This window comes from Artemia sp. Qi Xiang Cuo, chromosome 15 (genome assembly GCF_049724085.1).
Source record: "Artemia sp. Qi Xiang Cuo chromosome 15, ASM4972408v1, whole genome shotgun sequence".
In the NCBI taxonomy this organism is placed as follows: Eukaryota; Metazoa; Arthropoda; class Branchiopoda; order Anostraca; family Artemiidae; genus Artemia; species Artemia sp. Qi Xiang Cuo.
In genome coordinates this window covers 5944364-5969659 of record NC_142808.1, presented here as the reverse complement: position 1 = coordinate 5969659, position 25296 = coordinate 5944364, and the positions used below count along the sequence as shown (strand labels likewise).

At 35.9% G+C, this 25296-nt stretch overlaps 1 protein-coding gene across 5 annotated transcripts in view; it reads left to right on the top strand.

Moving 5' to 3' along the window:
- The window catches only part of LOC148943258 (uncharacterized), a 746113-nt gene that overhangs the window by 108411 nt on the left and 612406 nt on the right, over window positions 1-25296 (top strand). For 4 of the 5 annotated variants that reach the window (XM_089101511.1, XM_089101514.1, XM_089101515.1 and 1 more), the window contains exon 2: window positions 4164-4304. In XM_089101511.1, coding sequence (XP_088957637.1) covers window positions 4164-4304 — 141 coding nt within the window. Of the gene's footprint in view, window positions 1-4163; window positions 4305-6200; window positions 6524-25296 lie in introns of those variants that run through there. The other variant, XM_089101512.1, reaches the window with a different exon arrangement.

Here is a 25296-nt window from a genome sequence, read left to right as displayed (position 1 = left end):
TTAATTTAAAGACTTTCGGTTTGAAAAGGGTTTCAGTAAGTAGGAAAAACATCTAGGAATCTAACTGTTAGATGAGAAGTTTGAAGTTTGGTCTGGAAAGGGTACAAAACTCCGATTTTCAGAAATTATAGCATTTTCACCTACAAATTCGACACAAAATAAAATTACCTGTTTTCGACGCAAGTCGGAACCCAATTTGACACCCGTATAAATATTTGGGGAATACTTGTGGGCGGAGCCTGGTGTATTTGACACGTATATTCTTGTTTCTTTGTTTTTCTTCAACTTCATTTAATGTATAAAAGTATAAAAGACTATGCAAAAAGTAGAAGTAATAAAACGAACAAAATCGTTTCAAGTATGTAGTATTTAGTATAACAAAATCGGTACAACAAATTTTAATATACATTATTAAATACAAATAGTATTTAGTATAACAAAATTGTTTCACTAGCATTTCGGAAGGGATAGGGTCTGGGAAAACGGGAGTGGATTTCAAGATATTTAAGACGTTCATTTGATTTAGTGGATTTTATTTTCATATGCAGATTCTTAGTTTCGTCCAAAACATAGGCCTACGCGTCATTTCGTATAAGATTTTGTATTCGAAAAAATTTGTATTTTTTAATAGGATGAAGGATAAATAAGGGTATAATCTAAAAAAATCTGGGGAGGGGGAGCAAAATCAGGTCTGGGGTGGGGGCAACCACCCCCCTGCCCCATAGCAAATTACGCCCCTGCATGGTATGAGGCCAAGCGGCACTTCCTCAGATGATGGAAAAATCCAGTGTCTGTAAGTAAAACTTCAAAGTTAAACAAAAACCTTTTGTTTAAATGTTCTTTCATCTGAAATATTATTAGAAATAATAATCATCAAAATCTCTCGTTGCGCAGAAAGCACCCGTAAATTCGACAGCTATGGTGCCTATGGTTTTGTCAGCAGATTCTGGAATTTCGACACCTATTATTTCTCATCTGTTTTACATGTTCAGTGAAGTTTTGACAAAGTCACCTATATTTCGACAGGGCCTGTTGCTGTCCTTTACTGTCCTAGGGCCTGTTGCTGTCCTTACGAGATATTCGCCAAAGAAATAAATCCCTTGATAGAAGCCGATATTTACGCTTGAATGCGGCAGAAGGAATATTTTTAGTCCGCCTGGTATTCCACTACATCAAACAAGAATTTTCGACACTTGGAACCTAGTGTTGACAATGCAATTTCCGTCGCCATTTTCATTTAATTTTAAGAAGAAAAAGCTAATATGGCTACATTTCAGAGAAGATCAGATGTATATCGACACATTGGCGCTTATCCCAACTTTTTTTTGCAATAAATAACCAAGTAATGACAGTTTGAACATTACATACCTGAAAAATTGTCGGGAGCTCCTTTCATATCGAAAACAGGAAACTGACCGAATTGAATGTTCTTTTCATATCTGGGTGTACCGGATATAGTGTCCACGTTTCGCAACGTCGAAATATAACGACGGCTCCAAGAGATGGCGCTCTAAGTCACGAATAAGCAGAGCTATCCCGTTTTGAAGGAAAATTTCGACAGTGGTTCCGAAATTGCACTGTCGAATCATCGGTGCCTTTACCCTAGTTGACCTGAAATGGAAAACTTGATACAATTCGCAAAAAAATCTGTTTACTTTGTTTGATAGCTTGGATACACTTACGCTATTTTGATTTGGTTAAATTTTAGGAGCAGAAGTAGTTCGCTATTAAATTTTAGGAGCAGAAATACACTTACGCTATTTTGATTTGGTTAAATTTTAGGAGCAGAAGTAGCCCCGAAAGTTTGAACATAATACCCTCAGTCGTTCTTGGGATGCTGCTGAGATGCCTTATTGAGAATTATCACTAACACAGGGCACTTTGATTTAATCTTAAGGCAATTTTTTTATTTTTTAAACATAATGGGCAAATGAGAAGGTGTGTGTGGGAGGGGGATTAGTTGCCGTTCAATCACTTTCGACTATTAAAAGGGCATCATCCCTTTCTATTTTCAATCGAATGAGCCGTTTTCGAAGTTCCTACTCCAAATCCTTCGATACGAAGGGCCCTGGTCAAAACACACAAAAAAAAAAAATATTGTACCACATCGATCTTTACTATAAAAATGTCAAGCCTTCCAATCCTTTTCGACTATAAAAAGGGCAATAGGCCTTTCAGTTTCCAATCGAATGAGCCCTTTTTGAGCTTCTACGACAACGCTTTCTAGAAACACCTTATATGCCCCCAGGGCAGAAATTACAACCCTTATCCTAATTGCTGTGAGAGGGGTTGTCATCGTCAAAGACCTAATTTCCAGAACTTTCAACTACCTTAAACAAAATCACTATCTCAAAATTCGACTGGATGTGTTTGGGGAAATGGTGGGCGTGAGAGGGGTGTTAGTCGATCTAAAATCACTTTCAACTATTTCAACCGAAAATAGCCCTTTCAATTTACAATCAAATGAGCCCTTTTGAAGTTTCGACGACAGCGCTTTCAATAAAAAAATTATATGCCCCCAGGGCATAACTTACAAACCTTGCTGTGAGTGCTGTCATCCTCAAAGACCTAATTTCAAGAGCTTTCAACTAAGTTTAACAAAATTTCTATCTCAAAATTTTGATTGGATGTATTTGGGGGAATGGTGGGCGTGAGAGGGGGGTTAGTTACTCTCTAATCACTTTCAACTATTAAAAATGGCACTAGTCCTCTTAATTTCCAATTGAATGAACCCCTTTTGAAGTTTTTCCTTTGAAAAACTTCAAAAGGGAAAGCAAAACTTTATTTTCCCCTTTGAATTTTTTGCACAGCTCATAAAAACTTAATTAACGTGCAAATAAACAAATTTTACAAATTTTATTTATAATATTGTAATTCTGAGCTTTTATTTTATTGAATTAACGTAGTGGGCTTAGTCAATAAATAAAAATGGTTAATAAATTATTAATTAATAAATAAGATAAAACTAAATTGAAAACTTTAAATAATTAAATCACTACTGTTTTAGATTAAGGTGGTTTCGCCTATACCTATAGGTACAAATGCCGTCAGGTTATCTGAATGTAACACCCTAAAGTGGCTGCTGAGCCATGCCAGGTGGAGGTAGTACCGACTTGAAGTGATTCCGAGTTTGAGTTCAACCAGGCAACTTTAGGCTATAAGAGCAGCCTACAGTTTATATCTTGATTGGCATGCTCATTTGGGTCGTATTGTTCGCCAAAGTAATACTGCTGGCAAATCTATGACCCAAACACTTAAAAACTGCGATTTTCCCTTGGGTCGTTTCAAAAATAAGAAAATGGTAGATCGATACAACACTTTCACCAGTGTTGCCATTCTTAACCGTGAAAAGAAAGAAACAAAATTATTTAGTTAAACTTGATAATATTTTCGTCCATAAAAATTCAAGCATTAACAATTTGTTGGTTCTCATAGACAACTATATCTTAAAAAGAAACTCCATATTCTTAAGTGGTTTGTGTTATACAAAGTATTACAAATAGTGTTATATAATGTTATATACAGATAATGTTAACACAAAGATTATTTATATATATATATATATATATATATATATATATATATATATATATATATATATATATATATATATATATATATATATATATATATATATATATATATATATATATATATATATATATATATATATATATATATATATATATATATATATATATATATATATATATATATATATATATATATATATATATATATATATATATATATATATATATATATATATATATATATATATATATATATATATATATATATATATATATATATATATATATATATATATATATATATATATATATATATATATATATATATATATATATATATATATATATATATATATTCATTAACAAAAAAAGACACAAAAAAATATTTTTCGAAATTTTGCTTGAATTATGAAGATTGAAAAAAAGCAAGCAGCAATGTGTGCTATACTAAAATATGAATTTATTCAATTAAATATACTGTAGTAAAATTATATTTACATATGTCAATAAAGAGATCTATGTAGGGACAAGGTTTAGAACATTTTCTAGTTAGACAAATCACCTTGTGTAACTCTTTTCTCCACATGACAATTTGTGTTTTCATTACTGATACTGTTTTATATTTGACAGTGGTCGTTTTCAAGAAGGCCAAGAAGAATATTATGAAGAAGAGCAAAATGGAGATTATGAAGAAGCTGAAAACTATGATGAAAATAATGAAGAGTATGAAGAAGAGTGGCATCCACCTGGCCCAGAATGGGGAAACCCTGAGTGAGTTTCAGCGTTATCTCTTTTCAGCGTATTTAATAGGTGCACTAGGTTCATTTGGATAGGCTGTCAATCACTCATAAGCCTAGTTGCAGGCAATGGAAATTTGATTGTTGTTTGACTCCAGGAAGACAGGTGGGCAGTATTCTGAAGGGAGCTATATTTACTAGTTTTACTACTATTAGTGTTGCTTCAACTACTATTTCTATTGCAACTAGATGTAAGGCTAAGAGCATTAAGATAAAAATCTCCAGAGGTATATGAATACATGGGGTAGCAAAAGTACATACAAGCAGTGTCATATCAACGGCTAATTCTATTCAGTTAAGTGCTATTACTACTGCTGTGACTACCAATACAACTATACATCCTGGTATGAAGGTGAAGTTTTTTTTGGGGTAAGGTAATCTGAATTACATAATGCCATCAGTATACAGCTTGTCAAAAGGGTATACCAGCAATATTTTAATGTCAGTTTATTAATTATGTTCTTCTTTCATAACATCTTTCAGTAGTTCTTCTTCTAGTGTACATGCAGTACAGTATTTTAATGTGTATAATAAATCGCAAAGTTGGCCTGCTGTCTAAGGACGTGTCCAAATCTATTAATTTGAGTCATTTCATGGTCATCCATGTTTTTGGGCTAGTCATTTGTTTTTCATTTTGTTGGCATTTCATATTTCTTTGCTCGGTTTTTACACATATTTTATTATGTTTTATAAAAAAAAAACTGTTATTATTTATAAAAATCTATTGAGTAAATAAGAAAGGAAAAAGACCTTACCTTACACCCTCCAGTGCCTCCAGAGTCAGACAGGGCATTAATGAGTAGCCTCCAATCTACCCTCAAGTGGGTTGCTGTGTTGATATCCCCCCTCTTGCGGATGAGATTTGTCTGGAGGCTCTTCTGTCAGTTTTGCATGTTCTATGGAGCCCGGAAAAAGAAGGTTGTAACAATTAGACAAATTTTAAATTTGCAGATCTAAATTGTACCCAAATTTTACTCCTAATCCTAAGAGTTTGTCAAAAAAATCACAGAAGTTCCAGCCCCCTGCAAAAAAATCGGATTCGCCATACTGGAACAAGGCTCAAATTGTCAGACCAGGCAGGTTATATGACAGTATAGGAAGAAATTTATTAAGTAAAAAATTATAAAAAAATATCTAAAACAATCTGAAAATCTAAATATCTAAAACAATCTGAAAATCTAAATAGCTAAACATAATCTAAAACAATTTATTTCTTTCTTAAAAAAAGCAAAGAAAAAATCTGAATATAAATCTAAAAATCTAAACATGATCTGAAAAAATTGTTTCTTTCCTAACATAAAAAAAATGAAAAGAATCTAAACATAAATATAAAAATCTAAACATAATTTAAAAAAAACCTTCTTTCTTTCTTACATATCATGTTTATGCCACTGTAGTAAGAAAATGGACTGGGCAACCTGATTTATTGGAGGAGAGAATACCTTCAAAAATGTTGGCCCAAGTTTGACAGTGGCTCTTATGGGGTAGGAAGACTGGCTGGGGCTCCCTTATTCTATTAATAGATGTATATGCCAATTAACAGTAGAAGTTAATCATCAATTCTTATTCATCTTTATTGATATTATTGGAAAGCATACAAATGAGTAATACTTTTTTTTTGTAATAGGGATACACTTGTCACAGTAATGACCATTATTTTGGAAGTGATATTGAGTTTGGAAATTAATTGTGCTTCTCATTTGCTGTTATAGTGCTTAGGATATTAAAGGAATCTTGGCAAAAGACTATTTGTCACCTAATTTGTCCTGAAATAAGACTATTCTATCATGAGGATGTATCTGCTTTCTGTTTCTTCTTTATTGAATGCCCTGTTTCTTATTCTTGCCTCTATTTCTCTGTTTTGTTTTAGGACAAGACAAATAATGGCAGATGCAACTGATCAGTCTATTTCTATGCCTGTAAACTCAACTACCGTGGAAAAAAAGAGTTTAAACTCTTTTAAAATCCAGAAAAAAATTACATAAGAAGAAATAAATAATATGTCCGGAGGAATGGCCTTCATCGGAATCCACCAAAAGGACTATAAAGAAGATATAAAAAAGGAAAACCTTCAACACTGCACAAGTCCATTGTTCGAATTAACTGGTGAAATAGAACTAAAATCGAGTTATTTTCAACCCTTGTACATTAGAGAAGATGTAGAAAATCAGGAACAATTCAACAATAAAATAGCAAAACTGATGTGGCAGATTGAATCATGGTTTTTGTTGCAATTCTTGAATTTTCGACAAAGATTTGTCATTTTTAGTTGCTCAGGAAGTTCCAGACGCAATATCACACTCTTGGATGTCAATGATTGCATCAAAGCAATATTTACTCTCCACTCGTTTTGCTCTTTTATTGTTGAATTGTTCCTGATTTTCTACATCTTCTCTAATGACCATGGGTTGAAAATAACTCGATTTTAGTTCTATTTCACCAGTTAATTCGAACAATGGACTTGTGCACTGTTGAAGGTTTTCCGCTTTTTTATCTTCTTTATAGTCCTTTTGGCGGATTCCGCAGAAGGCCATTCCTCCGAGACATATTATTTATTTCTTCATATGTGAATTTTTTCTACGATTCTTAAAAGAGTTTAAACTCTTTTTTTCCATGGTAGTTGAGTTTACAGCCATAGGAATAGACTGATCAGTTGCATCTACCATTATTTGTCTTGTCCTAAAATAAAATAGAGAAATAGAGGCATGAATAAGTAACAGGGCATTCAATAAAGAAGAAACAGCAGATACATCCTCATGATAAAATAGTCTTATTTCAGGACAAATTAGGTAACAAATATTCTTGTGCCTAGATTCCTTTAATGTCCTAAGCACTATAATAGAGAATGAGAAGCACAATTCAATTCCAAATTCAATATCACTTCCAAAATACTGGTCATTACTGTGACAAGTGCATCCCTATTGCAAAAAAAGTATTACTCATTTGTATTCTTTCCAATAATACCAATAAAGATGAATAAGAATTGGTGATAACCTCTACTGTTCATTGGCTTATACATCTATAAATAGGATAAGGGAGCCCCAGCAATGAAATATTACAATCAAATAGACCTTATGCTCGATTTTAATAATACATGGCATTTTGTTTACATCTTGAACTAGTGTTGAAACGGTCATGAGCGCTATATAGCGTTTGGCATTTTTCAGTCGTAATAGAGTTTTCTCTCAGAAACTGAGATCAGATACTTATTGCTATACTCTTGTTCTCAATTACGCTAATTTTACCTCATTACTGCTCTAAAGGAATACCGAACGCTAGATGGGATAGATGTTTCGTAACACTAGTGTCAGGTTCGACTCTTATAGATTACCCATATTATTCGGGTTAGCCTTTCCACGTGAATTTATACAGTATTCATGTTATGTGACAGTGTAGACGATCACTTCATCTTGGCAATATTTTTGTATTAGTTTTTCCCCCAATAATTCCTAACAGTAAGGCCGTACCTAGGGACGTCTAAATTATGACCTTTTCAGGGTATATAAGTAAAATGCCTATCCCGGGGATATAAGAAAAAAATACATAGCAATTTGATGCTTAAAAAGACAAAAAAACTAACGGTTTTTTACCCTCATCTTCTACATTCTTGCAAGTGGTTTCAAAATATTGTTAAATTCTTAGTAGGTAGTCCTAGTTGTAAGTGTAATTAGAAATTTAATTTAGTTTAATTAGAAGTTGAAATTATTTAATTTTATTGAAGTTTAATGAGATTCAATTTAATTGCAATTTGATTTAATATGGCAACAAAGAAAAGACATCGGATTTTTGTCACACAATCAACCAAAGAGGGGAGATCTGTCCACATGCAAGGTTGTAGTTAGTAACTATAGGTCATCATAAAGTAAAGAATAAAAACATCTTAAATAAAATAAGTTACTCACAAGTTATCGCTATCAGTCAGGGCGACTCGACACAGCACACTAGCCTTTGATTTTTTTTATTGCTCCTTCCTCCCTCACCTCCCTCATCTTCTGAGTGTCCATAATCCCCCCTCCTCACACACACACACGTGGTCATGACCACGCTTTCCAGAATCAGTGACTTCAATTTCGGAAAGAAGGTGTGTCCACCTTAATGTTTCTTGTCTTCCACAACCCCACCTAGACTAGAAAATACCTATTTTAAGGATTTGTTTTATTTAAAAATACTCTTTTTCGTATCTTCATTGTAAAAAATGAAAAATCTGTCTCCTCCCATTAATTTCTTGAATTGATGCCACTGGTCATAATGAAATTGGGTGATATCACATGATGCATCAGTGCTGGTGACTTAAGCTATATGTTTGTAACACATTTGTTCATGGTTAGTGAATTATTTTCAATTCCGTCATTTCTTGTGCTCTTAATCTTTCAAAATAACAAAGTTATGTGTGTGATATATTATTATTAGTTTTCAAGTTAATCTGTGTATATACATTGATATCACTTTACTGTTATGTGCTCTTTGGGAAGCAATAAATGACTACTTCTTTGTTACCTGTTGTTTTCTTGTCTATCAGTGTAGTTTTTTACTATTTTGGAAGTAAGTTTCATTTTAGTAAAATGGAAATTCACTAAATCTAAGATTTGATTATTTAATCAACCTCTGATCATATATTTCCGATTCCTCTCGTGGTTATATTTACGTAGAAATCTATACAGGGAGGTTGTTTATGTTTTGAATGAAACGGAGCAAGTAGATGAATCACTTGAAAAACAGAGCTGAAACTGGTTACTTAAGAAAACAAACTGTCTGTTTAATTAAGAAAGTCAAGTCCAAAATGTTCAAAAATAAGTCGGGTTTTTCTTTAAAATTTTCAGCTATGTTAGAATTAGATCTTGAGCTTTGAATCATGGGAATAGAATATGTTTTACATATGCATATGTTAAAGACTACCCACAAATTGTGTTAATTATATTTATTATTATTGTTTTCATGTCTATATACTACTACAGTACTAACAACTTAATGCAACACCAATCCGCTTGGGGCCTACACAGCTACGCACGCTCCTCCATCCGAATCTATTCAAAGCCTCCCTCTTTACACCCTCAAGAAGTTCCCAATTCCATTAAATCTGTCCTTGCAGGATCCTCCCACATCATTCGGGAACGACCTCCTTTTCGTTTGGCTCTAGACGGTTGGCCGACAAGGACGATCTTTGGCATTCTGTCATCCGCAGAACGCATCCTAGCCCTCTCAACCTCTCTCTTGTTACAACCCTAGAAAGTGGGATTGAACCACATTTTTGTACTGCTAACTGTTTCAGATGCTGTCTATCTCTCGGGTACCCAAAACAATCCGTAGGTAATTTTAGTGTTGTAAAATTACCGTCAAATAAAAACTCGGTAAGTAAAATTGGTAAAATGAGGTACTCCCAAGGAAATACAGGTTAAATTGGTGTTTTAGAGTCGCCATTTAACTACAAGATCAGTTGAGCATTTCTTTTTAAGCATCACTTAAAGCTTTTAATGAAATATTTTAATGATTCCGATTTTCTTGGACTTAAAGACTTAACAAAGGTCCATTAAAATACCACTTCATCTAGATTCTAGAGTTTCGTCAATTTGATCTGTCTCGTTTATTCCTTTGCTAATCTTGTGCTTAGGGTCATATCGCAGCAATTGGACTCTGCCTGAAATGAATAAAAAAGTAACAAAAATGAACTTTACGATTATTTGGGAGAAAAATCCTATTAGTCTTTTTTTCTATATTTAAACCTAAGAAATGTTACCCTAACAGTCTTGCATATTTAAATATGCTGTATTCAGCCACAATCTTCATATCATTATATTTTATTGTTCATTTATTAATAAAAGTATCGAATACAATTAAAAAAGAGGTTTGTAAGACCTTGCACTGGATCATAAGGGCGGAACATTCAGTCAATCTCACAGTCATTAAGACTGTTTTCAACAGGATTCGCTTGCAAATCTAGCTCCTCCCCTTCATATTTAGATTCTGATTCTGGTGACCGTGCCTGTTCCGAAGGCCTCCCCCCCCCCCCCCCAAAACGAAACACCAGCCAACGGCCCCGATGATTATATATCAACTTCTACCTCCACCCTCCCTTTGTCTCTCTCTTAGAGCTAATTTTGTATTTGTCTGAAGATTCAATACAACTACTGAAACACAAGGGCGTTTAAACAAGAATAGGAATTTCTTTTAGACTCTGAAGTCAGTAACATCTCATTCGATAGCAATTCGTTGAAAAACAGGATAAATTTAAGGAAAGGGCTCTGGAACTTTCGATTTCCAATTGACTGAACCCCCTCCAAAGCTTATTTGATCACCCCTTCCACATTTAGTGCCTCTGGGACAAAATAGATGAACAAATGTTAATGCATTGAACACTTATGGATTTTAACCTTTGCTATAGTTACTGCAATACGATTGCCCCCGACATAAACAGGAGAGTAGAAATTACACGTGTCCTTCGAATGAAAAATCCGACAAGGATCCCCGGGAAACATCGGAGGGAATGTTCCCCCGCGAATATTTTTTTGGGGGAGGGCAAACACCGGATCCCGGGGAAAAGACGGCATGAATATAAGTTTCCTCTGAGATATGAAATTTAAAAAAAAAATGAGAATAATGATTCGGCTTTGGCTCTCCACATTGTTGAAAATTCAGGTCATGTAGTTCTTGTTGATGATACAACTTTAATATTTGAAGCAACTGACTTCCCACAATATTTGAAGCAAATAGCTTACCGCAATTGAAATTAAAAAAAAATATCCAAAAAAAACTTGCTTTAAATGGAGATATTCCTATAAGCCCAATTTGCAATAGCTTAAAATTAAAGGATTCAAATAAAAATTTTCTTCAGTTTAAATTAAGATCACCTGACCACTTTTGTAATGAACATTAGGTCAGTCGACAAGCTAAGTCAATCACTAAGCAGAGAACTCTTGCCCAATCTAATTGGTGAGTGATATCTGGTTTACTCTAGCTTGATGTTTTGGTTTGTTTGATTTAGTCTTTCTTCTGCTCAGTTAGGGCTAATTCAAAAGATTAGTTTTTCTTCTTTTTTGAGCACTGAAGACGGCTGGGCGGAAATACCCGAAATATGTGCCTCTATCATTTTCGCTTCTTTTTTGACCGCTGTCTGAAAATATCCTTATTTTTCTCGGAAATTTAATTTTTTTTCTTCTTTGTGATATGTCAATCTTGCTTCTAGCGCTTTCTGTCTTTAACAGCTCACAGAACTAATGTCATTTTATTTCAGCTACTATTTCAGCATTTTAAATTATAATTACCTGTTCTATAATACACTTTATTGTTTTGATAACAAGAGACCGTTTTGATAACAAGTGTTTGTTTTGATAGCAAGTCCGACAGACCGCCTTTTAAACCAGGGACCCTAGCTATACACAAAACAAAATCATATTCAATCTATTTTCTTCAGCCTCTTCGTGCTTTTGTGCTCTGAAAATTACAAGGTGTCGTAAAATATATAAGATACTGGTAAAATACGTGAAATATCGATAAACTAGGTAAAATGCGTAATTTACGTAAAATACGAATATTACGTAAAATTGGTAAAATACTAATTTTACGGGGGAAGACATCTAGCAAATCTTCCCTCGATTTTTGGAGCGCCCACTTTTCAGAACCTTACGCAACCACTGTCATCGCTGTAGCTTCCAATATTCTAATCTTGGTTCGCAGACTTATCATCCTGTTGTTACAAACTTTTTTCAACTTTAAAAAAACGCCCTGGGCCTTGGTTGTTCTAATTTTAACATCTTCAATGAACCCACCGTCTTTACTAATAATACTACCTAGGTGGGCAGCTTCACTTACTGAAGCTGTCCACTTGATCCATCTTTTCGTTACCCAGCATCATTTCTTCACCTTCACTTACTCCTAGTCTAATTGACTTAGTCTTCTTAAAATCAATTTTTTTATTGTCATTTCATGTCATCAACCAGAGCCACGGACGAAATTATAGTCGACAAGTTCTACGATGCTCTGATCCAGTCAATGAGAACAATCTCAAACCGTTATCTACTCATCCTAGGAGGGTATCTTAATGCCCATGTTGAAAGCCGCGAGAAAGACCGTGAAAGAGCTGTTGGAAGATTTGGATGGGACGACAGGTGCGAGCGTGGAAGGCGACTCATAGAATTTGCCCAGCAGCATAATCTTGTATTGGCAAATACGTTGTTCCAACACAAACCATCTTAGAGGATCACCTGGCGCTCTCGAGATGGAAGAGCCCAATCCCATGTGGATTACTTGTTAATATCCTCCCGATGGTGAAGCTCTATACAGAAGTGTAGAGCCTACCGTGGAGCCGACACAGGAGCGAAGTACAGCTCCGATCTTATGCTGCCAAAAGCTTCCCTAACCATAGGGCTCGCGTCCAGGAAACGAACGCAACTTCCTCCGAGATAAGATGTAGCATGTCTTCATGATAAAGTAGTCACAGAAGAGTTCCGCTTGAAATTATCTATCCGTTTTGACATCCTGTCCGCGGACGACGATAACGAACCAACCACCATAAACATAGAAGACGAGTGGAGGAAGATCAGAGACACCATAACAGACGCCTCTAAAAAAGTCCTTGGCAGGCTAAATGGGAAGAGGAAAAAGTGGATCTCAGAAGACACCATCAAGCTATTAAACCAGAAACAGTAGATCGGAAATACCAAGTCCACAGTGTTCAAACATTGAGAAAAGAATGCCATGGATCCATCCGCCGCGACAGGCAACGCTACTGGGACCACGTGGCAGCAGATATGCAGAAGGTTGCTAGTCATTCAGATAACAGAAAGCTTTACCAACTACTAAAAGAAGCAACTGGGAAAATTAAAAATATCTCAACTGGAATGAGAGGCGAAGATGGAAAGCTTCTGTCAAGAAAAGATGACATAATTGCAAGATGGCAGTACTACTTCCAGAATCTACTGAACCCCAGTCACAAAATCTCTTCCACTCAAACACCTCCCAATAATATCGCCACTACACTCAAGCTAAGAAACCTTAACTCAGTACCTCCGAGTCAACAAGCCCCATGCAGCAAAGTCAATTATCACTTCTCTCAATACAAGAGATGTCAAAGAGGCAATCAAGAAGTTGAGGAACCATAAGGCGCAAGGCATAGATTCTATTCCGATAGAAGTCTACACAGCTGCTCCTATTCTCGCCGAGAAACTACATAAGCTCTTCTGCTCAATCTGGTCTCCGAACGGTTTCCTCAGGAATGAAAAGGCTCAGTTATACTGCCAGTCTACGAGAAAGGCTACCGCACTGAATGCAAATATTACAGAGGTATCTCACTAATGAGCATTGCGGCAAAGGTCTTTGCAATGATTCTGCTTAACCGATTCTGCAAAGTCTACAACGTTAGAACCCATCCCGACAAATCTGGTTTCCGAGCCGGCATGGGCTGTATTGACCAACTATTAACGTTGAGGCAGATCTTTGAACATAGAGCCAAGCATCAATAAATAACCGTCGAAGTCTTCATCGACTTCATTACGGCCTTCGATTCAGTCATCCGGGAAGGACTTTGGATGGAAATGGAAGAGGACTGTGTCCCACCTAAGATCATACGACTCATTCAGGCTTACTATCAACATACACGAGCCAGCATCAAGGTCAATGGAGAACTTTTTTCGCTATTTGATATCGACTTCGGTGTAAGGTAGGGGTGTGTACTCTCTTCCGAACTATTCAATTTAGTCGTCAAGTGGGTAATGAAAAAAAGCAATGTTAAACTTCGAAGGAGTCAAGGTTAGCCCTGATTTCAGTACCACCGACCTTGATTATGTCGTTGATGTTGCTGTTCTTGGCTAATCCATTGGCGAAGCCCAGAATATGCCTCTGAAGTCTCCGAAGTTGCAGCCCTAGTGGGGCTCAAGTTTACTATTGACAAGACTAAAGCTATGTCTAATGCCCCGGATATTAACTCTACCCCTATAAGCCTTAACTAAAAGCAGATTGAAGTTGTCAATAAATTCAAGTATCTCAGATCGTACATTGACATCAACGGCAGATGTAGTGAAGAAATCCAACGCCGCATTGCATTTGCTTCTGCTGTCTGTGCACAGCTGTGGAAGCCGCTATGGAAAAGGAAGGAAATCCACCAGAAAATGAAAATTCGCATTTATGATGCCCTAGTCTGATTGGTCTTACTGTATGGCTGTGAGACGTGGCTCTTAAAAGTCACCGAGGCACACGCCCTCAACACTTTTGAACACAGATGCCTGAGGAACATATTGGGGTTACGACTCAGCGACCAAATACGATCATCTGCCAACGAATTTGACCAGAAGTACGTCATCACATCTATCATTCCACGCTGCCAACTGTCCTGGTTCGACCATGTTTACCGAAGACCGGCCGAGACTTTTACAAATCAAAGCCTACGCTGCAATCCAGCACCTGATTAGAGGAAACGACATGGAGGACAAGCCAAAACTTGGCTCAACCCCGTCAAATCTGACTTCGAACCGATTGGCGGATTCCGGAGATATGGTCGCAGATGCGACCCTTCACGGCTCGAAATTATCGCCCCATTAACCCAAAAAGAGGAACCTGTGGAATTCAATAGCCTGCCAGATCCTGTCACCAGGGAGAGCTACATAGCTTGTTTCCTGATCCAAGTACAAGTACTGATTTTGTTTTAAGTTTCGGGAATATGGCAGCAACTCAGGGTTTGTGTTGTCTTTAATGAAGCTGACATTTCTTGGAATATCTCCCAAGTTCTTAGAATTTCATTTCTGAAAAAGCATATGTATGCTAAACAAAACCTAAAAATTCTGTATTAATTATATTTATTATTATCATTATGTTCATATACTTTTATACTATTGTTATTACTGTCAATATATCTATATTATTATTTTATGTTACAAGTTTCATCAATGCAGAAATATTTCATAAATTATAATGTACCACAGGGTCACGACCCTTTGAGATTTTTCTCCTGTAAATTTGAGTCCTTGCAATCCCGGAAAAAATTAGGAATTTTACTGCTGAGCTTGAACTCCTGGAAAAGTATATACAGTACATGTTAAACGGTACCGGTGCCATTTGCGTCTCATGTGTTTTTTTTTTCTTTTTTTTGGTTCTCGCCCATTTTATATGACTGTTGCGATCGGAGAAACTTGGACAGGAACTCAATCAATTTTAAGTTGAAAATTTCTATTGCTTTTTAAGGACCAAACTACATTTGGCCAATCTAGGGTCACTTAATGACAACCAGGCCTCCTTCCTCCTATTGCACCCTGTTTTGCCTCTGTATCGTCCAAGATTTTGAATCAAAACTTGAACATAACATTTTATTAATATATTAGTATTATTAACATAGTATCTAGTTCCCTTTAGGGTAAATTCTAGCAACCCCACCCTCCCTCCCTGAAAATGTTCCGCGTACACGCATGCGAATCCTATCAGTGACAAAAAATTAAAGGAAAAAGATCCTCCAGAGCCATTGCTGGTGCATAGGGCGTCGGATTGACGCCCAGGCGTGCATAGGGCGTCAGTTGCTGGGACTTTTTACAGGGACAAGTAGCAAGCTTGTCGCCCAATCCTTGTTGCAGGGGGGATTGAACTCCGGGCCCATTATTGCCCAGCAGAGCATCTATCAACTGTGCTGTAACAAGATAGTGACAACAATTACGAGAAGTTAAATAGAAGCTTTTGGTAGAAAGATGTTAGTAGCTAATTTTTTATTTTGTTCTTCTAAATTCCGTTGATAACATAAATGTTTCACCTAAAAAAATAATTAAAACAATCATCTCTGTTGAGGAATAATTTTTCCGTTGTTCTATTTATGAATAGCAAATTTATACACTTCTAAACAGTAGAATAAATAGTGAGAAGATATTTTCAAGGGAAATTTGGGACAAAGTAGAAAAAAAACCATTACAACCAAAAACGGGAGAGGTACCGCTATGTTCTTAAAATTGTATATTACATGGGGAGGCCGAGGGCTCAAGCACACTTGAGAAATTGCCAGATTAATTTATATTACTACTCACTTTCATATCAACTAAAAATAAGAATTTAAATTATTTCGGATACAATACAACCTTTTCATTTACAATTAAATGTAGGTGAAAATATATGGATATTCCATGACATCTATATCAGGTATGAGTATTTCTTATGATAGGCCTACTAACTCAAATTTCCGCATGGAAATTATCCCCCGTGAATAATATTTCCTCTCTCAGAAAACCTCCCGCAACCCATTCTCTACACGTGAAATTCGCCCTCCGGCCCATTCTCATCCTGGAAAAACCCCTGTGTAAAACATTCACCGCCCCCCGGACAAATTTGCCCCGCGCACCCCCCCCCCCCTACCGCAGAAAGGTTTCCACAACAATCGGTTTCATTGGGGTGTCAATTGAAAAACACGATAATGCACTGAATCGATAAATTTGAACATTGGTTTTCTCAAACGTCATGCTTTTCACAGTAGGTTTATTTGTAGGCTGAATGAGTTTACCTTTTATCTGGAAAGAGCCAGACAACGATGTGCAAGAGAGTACTCAATAATTTCTTAAGTTTTCTTGACAATAGGATCAACAGTGCAGTAATGTGTAAAGGACAAACAAACGGAAAGACATAAATTTGATTAGATATAAGTTTAGTAATAGCACTATTATCTTCGAAATGTTCAGAATATCGAGGTGTCGGCATTTCTGGGAGCGAAGCATTACCCAGCCTAGCTATGTCAACTCAAAACAAAATTAGATTCCGAGTAGTTTCACTTATTAAATTAGGATTTTGATCAAAAGTTTGTTCATTTCTTATTCATCCCGACATTTTCTTAAAGAAGGTCAACAGTTCTGATCTTAATTTCTTTTAAATAAAAAAAAAAATGAAAACTGCAAAGTACAACACCATATACAACCAATGGTAAGACGGTTTTAAACCATTTATTCTGAATAGTTACTGTCAAAAATTATATAACACGCCAGTCAGGCGAATTTTTTAATAAGTAAGAAAATAATTCATTCCGTGTCAGGATTAGTAACTGTTAATTTTAACGCGACTCTTTGCTATAAACTCTGAATCAACAAGTGGTCTAGAATACGGCCAGTCTGAAAAGCCATCTCTTGTCATCAAAAGACGTTAACTCAAGCTCCTCGGCCACACCTTGCATTGCCCCAAAATCACGATATTTCTGGACGTCCTCATCTTTTAGCTAGCACCATTCTGGAGACAACATCAGGGAGGACAGAAAAAAAAACTCTTTTTCAAAATCTGGTAAGTTATAAGTTATCTGGTAAGTCTCTTTTTCAAAATCCCGTCGTTATAGTCAGAGAGAGTATGGAATTTTATCTAGGCAGCTTACCTTGGTGGCCAAAGCCCTGACGCTGTTTAGTGATAATGGAGATCATAATGATGTTAAATGAATAATAAAATATATTATGAATAATAATAAATAAATAATAAAATTGAAAAATACAATAATGAATAAAGTTGAAAAAAAAATTATTATTTGAATAAAGTAAATTATCATAGTGATGATAGTTGGACGTAACTCTCGTAACAACTATTCATAGGGCTCTTTTTTGTATATCTTAAATTTAATCCGAGTCCCCACTCGGTATGCAAGGGTAACAAACCTAATAAGCATATTCAAGTAGAGGACGAATAAAAGAGTTTTAAATTTATGAAGAATGAAAAGGGGGTTAGATAAACTTTGAGGAGATTTTGAAGGAAATAGAAGTAGTGCCTTGGTGGAGGATGTTTTTTTTTCTTTTCTTAGTTATTTAATTTTTTCTTAGTTATTTAAACGACTTTTCTTAGTTATTTAATGTACTACTTAACGATGAGTTTACAATTAATGATTAGTTTATAATTCAAAAAAGCGTCAGACTATTTACGAACTTCTCTGTTTCTGAAATTTTTGAGAAGGTACACTGATACCGTACGTATAGAGAGTACCGCAAGGACCATCAGGATTGGATTGAACCTTATTAGGACGAGATCCACCACCCCCTCCCTCCTGAGTTCTTTTTTATGCTGGCTTCTGTTCTTAAGAGGTTATGCAAATTTTAAAGGGTTTTAAACTATAACCGAATGTAATGCAGCTATTTTAGAATCAGAATTAGAAATTCTTAATTAGAAACTATTATATCTTAAGAAAAGAAGCCTAGATGTAAAACTTCAATTATGTTGCCATCTACAACGCCACTGGAATAGAGTGGCACCATTCAACTTTTTAGAAACAACGCATTTGATCGACTTATAGGAGTAGATTGGCCTGAAGATTAAACCGGGCTGGTTGGGAAAGATCTGGTAAGAGCCAGAAATTACGACTCTCTACTCTGAATTTTTCTACAGAAAATGTTGCACTTCAGTTCTTGATTTTTCCATAGAAAAGAAAAAAGCTACACTTCCAATCTGAATTTTCTCAAAGAAGAGAAAGAAATAATTCTTCTGTCATGAATTTTCCAGTAGAAGAGAAAAAAGTTACACTTCTGTCCTGAATTTTCCCAAAGAAGAGAAAAAAAAGTTGCACTTATGTCCTGAATTTTTTTCAAAGAAATTGTAAATTGTAATTGTAGAGATTATGAAATTGTAAATATGGCTGTTGAAAATCAACCGGATTATGTTATAACAAATTTACATTTAACAAATTTGAAAGTAAGTGATTTAAAAATTCCTTAGATAGATAGATAGATAGATATTTTATTTATGAAATATACATAACGCTACAACATACACATGCACACATGCCTAGTGGCATAATTGAACGTATTAAAAATTACAACAAATTATTAAACACCGTTAGCAATTTAAATGAAAACGAAAAAAAAAATAAATAAAAAAAAATAATAAAACAAGCCTCTTGGACAACTGCCCAAATGCAAACAAGGTAAATAAAAACAAAGTCAACTCTCAGAGATAAACTTCCTCACCATTCTGCGAAACTGATGGTAATCAGCGCACTCTCTAATATCCAGGGGAATAGAATTCCACACCTTCAGACCAATATGCCTCAAACTAAATCCTGCTCTAGTTGTTCGCCTAAACTCGTGTGAGAAGTTGAACCTGAGTGATTTCGGATATGAATAACGCTGCGAGTTAAGAAGGAAAATTTCATGGAAATATGATGCTAACTGGCCAAAAACGTAATTGTGACATATCTGGGATATTGCAATGAAATGAAGTTGATGTAAAGAAAAAATTGCAGCTGATCCAAAGAAATGAGTAACAGAAGACCTATTATCAGTCTGAAAAAGTATCCTTATCGGTTTATTTTGTAAAATATGAAGGGGTTTATAAACTGAAGGAAAAGTTGAAGCCCACACTGAAACACAATATAGAAAAAAGGGTGGACCAAAGAAAAGTAAATTGATTTAAGTATATTAACCGAAAAAACATGGCGGAGACTGCAGATAATCCCAACATTCCTAGAAACTTTTACCGGTAGAGTTTTAACATGTTCATGGAACGACAGATTTTCATCAATCAGTATCCCAAGTTCAAGTTTATTTAAATTTTCATTAAATCACTACAAGACAAAATAACACTTGTACAATATGAATCAATGGAAAAGAAAATATTTACAGAGGGTGCCCGCACAGTGAGTTATACTCGAAAACAGGCACAATAAAAAAATTAATAATAATAACGAATGATGAAAAGAAATTATAATACACTAGATATACTCGGAATAAAAATGAGACACCACACTGAACCCACACCCCAAACCACAAATCAATATATTACCAAATAATTAAATTTTTATCAACAATAGCACCGGCCAACATGACTTCAAATAAATAAATAATTATCTATAATTACTTATTAGATATAGTTTGAATTTAGCTTTAGAAACTGCAATAGAAAAAGGCGAATCTATATTACTTTCATAAATATTTAAGAACTTTATTATGGAATTTTTAGGAGAAAATCTGGATCTTTCAGTTCGAACTCTTGGGCAAGGTAATTTGGCTGAACTTCCTCTTAAACACTAATTATTCTGGACAAAAGAAAGTAAAGAGAATTTACTAGAATTTAAAGCCAATGGTAATAATTCTTTTATTTGTTTTAGTCTGAAAAGGACACAATGTACAAGAAGGATTAGATCAACTGGCAATATTCTTAAAAATATATAAAGGCTCTTAGTAGGGGATTTATCGGGGAGGGAAGATGGGGAAGGAAGGAGTGCTTTTAACGTACGAAGGGCATTACTTTGAAGACGTTGAAGGGGATTAATTAGAGATTTGAAAGTGTTTAAATAAGCAATCAGACAATAAATAAAATAAGAGTGAATTAGAGAATAACAAACTGGCTTAAGAGCAGGGAAATGGAGTAGGAATTTTAGATACCGTAGTAACCCCATATTCCTTCCTAGCTGTATCCTCAGCCTATCAAGATGAAGTTTCCAAGATAAATTATCATCAACTGTTAGCCCTAGATACTTACAAGACTCCTTCCTGGCAATTGTAACTAGTTCTCCGTTAAAACGGACAGATATTTGAGAAATCGACGGTACAGCATGTGAAATTCGAGAGAAAATGAGGAAATAGGTCTTCGAAGAGTTTAACACCATGAGGTTGTCAGCAAATCACTGCAATAGCTTTTTTAGACTAAAACAGAGGTTTTCTCTGACGGGTGATTCATCTGTACCTGTGACAGAATGAGCCGTGTCGTCTGCGAATAGTAGAGTAAGTCTATCATCGGTGATAGTGTTCAGAAGGTCATTGGCGTATATTAAAAATAGTAGTGGTCCAAGAATTGAACCTTCTGGTACTCTTACCTTTTCAGAACATGGCGTTTTTACCTATCTTACTGCACCTCGATCCACAAATTGATTCTGACCCCCTGTGGCAAGACTGGATGAGTAAGAGAGCATTACCTCTTATTCCGCAGTTATCAAGCTTATCCAGAAGAATCAGATGACAAATCGTGTCCAACGCTTTTCTTACATCCACAAAAATTGTAGCTGGTATCACATCACCGTCCATCACATCATTCAAAAACTGTAGCAAAACCAATATAGAATGTTTGGTTGAGTGCCCAGGCCTAAATCCAAACTGATGCTTGTTGAAGAAGTTAGACTTAGTCAGATAATTAATCAGTCTGTTGTAGATGGAACGCTCCATAACTTTCGAAAAAGCAGAGAGAATAGAGATAGGGCAGAAGTTTGAAGGCAGCTTGGGGTCGCTACCTTTGTGGAGGGCTATAACCTTCGCCGACTTGAAGACAGTAGAAAAGATGCCATCTTTAAATGAAGAATTGACGATGAGTGTGATAATGCCGACATAGCAATCGATGGTCTTCTTTATGAGGTAATTTGACTACCCATCTGGACCTTCGGAGTGACGTTTTTTCATGGCTTGAACAATATTCAGTAATTCGTCCTCAGTGACTGGCGACAGAAACATAAAGGAGCAAGATGACGAAGGTAGGTATTTTTTGTAATCATCCACGACGACAGTTGAAAGTCCATAAGCTTTCTCTACGGTTGCTTCTCCAATGCATGCAAAAAATTCATTTAACGTGTTGGCTACTTCTTGTTGGGATGTTAAAGATGTTCCATCAGGCTTGGTTATGGTCTTAGGAAACGTATTAGTTTTTTGTTTATTCAGGCATTCATTTATCAGTGTCCATGTCTTCTTTGGTAATCCCTCTGCTTCTTGAAACTGCTTATGGTAGTAAGTCTGTTTAGCTTTCCTGAGCAGGGTTGTCAGAGCGTTTTTATAGTTCTTAAATTTCGTACCAAGTACATAAGGATTATCAATGTATTGCCTGAATAGCATATTTTTGTGTTCAATACTGGTTAGTAAGCCTTGGGTGATCCAAAGCTTTTTCAGGGTCGCATACCTGGAGCGCTTTTTCGAAAAGGGGCAGGCAGAGTCAAGGGCAGAAGAGAATTTCTCAATAAATAGGGTAGCCATTGCATCTGGGATGGCTTCTTCATAAACTGAAGTCCAGTCGCTACAAGCCAATTTAGCTCTCAAATTTCGTAATGATTTATCATCAATAGTCCTTCTTACTTTTATATTCGGCTTAGATTTCAGTCTATTTATCAAAAATTCACCAAGTAACATAGAGTGATCCGATTCATCAGTTAATACTACATAACTCGAATGTAGATTTAAATTCGTAAAAATATTGTCAATAACTGATGCCGACTGTTCACCAATACGTGTTGGTATTCTTGTTGTAGGAACCAATCCGGCAGAAAAGCAAGTAGTTAGTAAATCGACAGGTAGAGATCTTAATCCTTGGGACTCCGAACTCACCAGTCCCAAATCTATATTAAAATCACCCATAAAAACCACTTTATGGTTCTTAAAATTCATCCGTTGTGTTAGATCATTCATTTTAGCAATAAAATTTGACGAACAAGATCGTGGTGGTTAACAAAATAAGAATAGGATTAGCTTCTCCTTACCAGACTTTATCTTAACCATTAAAATTTCAAACTCCATCTCTTGATACAAATCATTAAAATCCGTAATTTTACGGATAGGGAGATTCTGGTCAATAAACACGGCAAGTCCACCTTTCGAACGGGTAGGCCTGTTTCTGGTAACTATCCTGTATCCAGATACACCAACCAAAGAACTATTACTATCACTAAGAAAAGTCTCACATAGTCCCAGAATACCAACACGATTACTATAAAGGAATGTGGATAGAAAATCTAAACTAATAAGAACTCCTCTACAATTCCAATACGCGATTTGGGAGGATTCGAACTGAGTAAATATGGAGGTATTTGGTCATTATTTATGTATTTACTACGAGGAAAAGACTGGATAAAAAGATCAGAAGATTCATCAACAGTCGATCCTACCGATTTAAATAATTCATTTAGGTCAAGTTGTTTTTTCTCAAAATCATGGAGCCGGTACGATGTTTTCTCATTTAACAATTATTATCATCCTAATATCATATACATAAAACTTACCAAAATCAATATGAAATGATAGGCTAATGAGTAAAAGGTGGTACCTCAGATAATTCCCAGCATGCGAGGTGTGAGAACGTCGCCGAACTAGATCCAAATTAAACAGTAGCGACACAGACATTTGGGTTTCCAATCTCGACAACGCAACAACAAGCTTGTTTGCCGCAGAAAGAAAAAACGAGCAGAACGAGAACTTTTTTTGTACAACTAGATCTAAAAATAAAATAAGTAAGACATGGAAATAATCACACATAATGAAAAGGTACAAAAAATACACCATGTCGAGATCAATCTAATTGATCTAGGTTTTAACTCGCGGAATATAATAATGAGTAGAAATCCATGTCACAACTAATCTGTTGACTACCCCGGACGCTAGACCATGAAGACGAAGCAGAACCTTCAACTTCAAGCCATATGTTTATGCCTTTTTGACGAATCCGAGAAGACATTATTTCGCCTTTCATTTTCATCTCACGTGATTTGGCCAATAGCTCACTTCTTCGGATATTCAGTTCAGGCGGCAAGTCTGTGCAAATAACGATACCACTGGCCTTAAGTTTACCGACGTTTTTATTATAGCTTGAATCTCATTTTCGGAACCTAACGATACAAGCAAGGGCTTCACTTGCCGTTGTTTACTTTTGCGTTTGCGGGAGTCAGTAATATTTGCCGAACGAGAAGTAATGCGATAGCGCTTAGTTAGTATTACTGGCTCATCAATTCCTAGCTTTTTCATCAAAAGGTTTTTCATATTAGCTTTATGCGTTTCATTAGATTTTTCTTCCGGTAGTCCGTGGATCAACAAGTTAAGCTTTAGGTCTTTTACTTCAAAAGCAAGCAATCGTTTCTCTAGACCTTCAGATTTAAGCTTCTGCTACTCTAGTGTAGATTCTAGTTCAACTATTCGTGAATCACGGGTTGTTGCATCCCCTTTTAACGACGCAACATCCACTAAAATTGAGTCTAGTTTGCTGGAAAACTCCACCTAAGACGCAATTATCTTGTCCAGTTTTTCTCCGAATAAATTAAAAAATTTTTCGAATGACGACTGACTGACGTATGAAATCTTTAAATCATAGGCAGCGCGTTAGCGCTGCCTAAGTAAAGAACGATGTGGGCACCTTGTTTTTTGGGTTTTTTTCTCCATACCCGGGCACTTCGTATCGAAGAAGTTGTCGTAGAAAGTTCGAAAAGGGCTCATTCGATTGTAAATTGGAGTGGCTAGTGCCCATTTTAATAGTCAAAAGTGATTGGAGGGCAACTATCCTCCCCTCCCACGCCCATCATTTCCCCAAGCACATCCAATCAAAATTTTGAGATAGCCATTTTGTTCAGTGTAGTTAATTTCCAGATAGAAAATATCTTTTTGAGGTGGACACTCCCCCACAACCCTAGGGGCAAGGGTTTTAAGTTATCTCCTGGGGACATATAAGGTTTTTATAGAAGGTATTGTCGTAGAAACTTCAAAAAAGACTCATTCAATTGGAAATTCAAAGGGCAAGTACCCTTTTTAATTGTCAAAACTAATTTGAGGGCAACTAGCCCCCCCCCCACGCCCATCCTTCCCCCAAACACGCCCAATCAAAATTTTGAGATTCCAATTTTGTTCAGCGTAGTTGATTTCCACATATAAAATATTGTTGTGGAGGACCCGCCCCCAAAACCCTCGGGGCAAGGGTTTTAAGTTATGCCCTGGGGGCATATAATGTTTTCATAGAAGGCGTAGTCGTAGAAACTTCAAAAAAGGTTCATTCGATTGGAAATTCAAACGGCTAGTGCCCTTTTTAATAGTCGAAAGTGATTGGAGGGCAACTAGCCCCCCCCCGTGCCCATCATTCCCTCAAACACATCCAATCAAAATTTTGAGATAGCCATTTTGTTCAGCGTAGTTTATTTCCGGACAGAAAATATGCTTTTGAGGAGGACACTCCCCTACAACCCTCAGGGCAAGGGTTTTAAGTTATGCCCTGGGGGCAAATAAGGTTTTTATAGAAGGGGTCGTCGTAAAAACTTCAAAAAAGGCTCATTCGATTGGAAATTCAAAGGGCTAGTGCCGTTTTTTATAGTC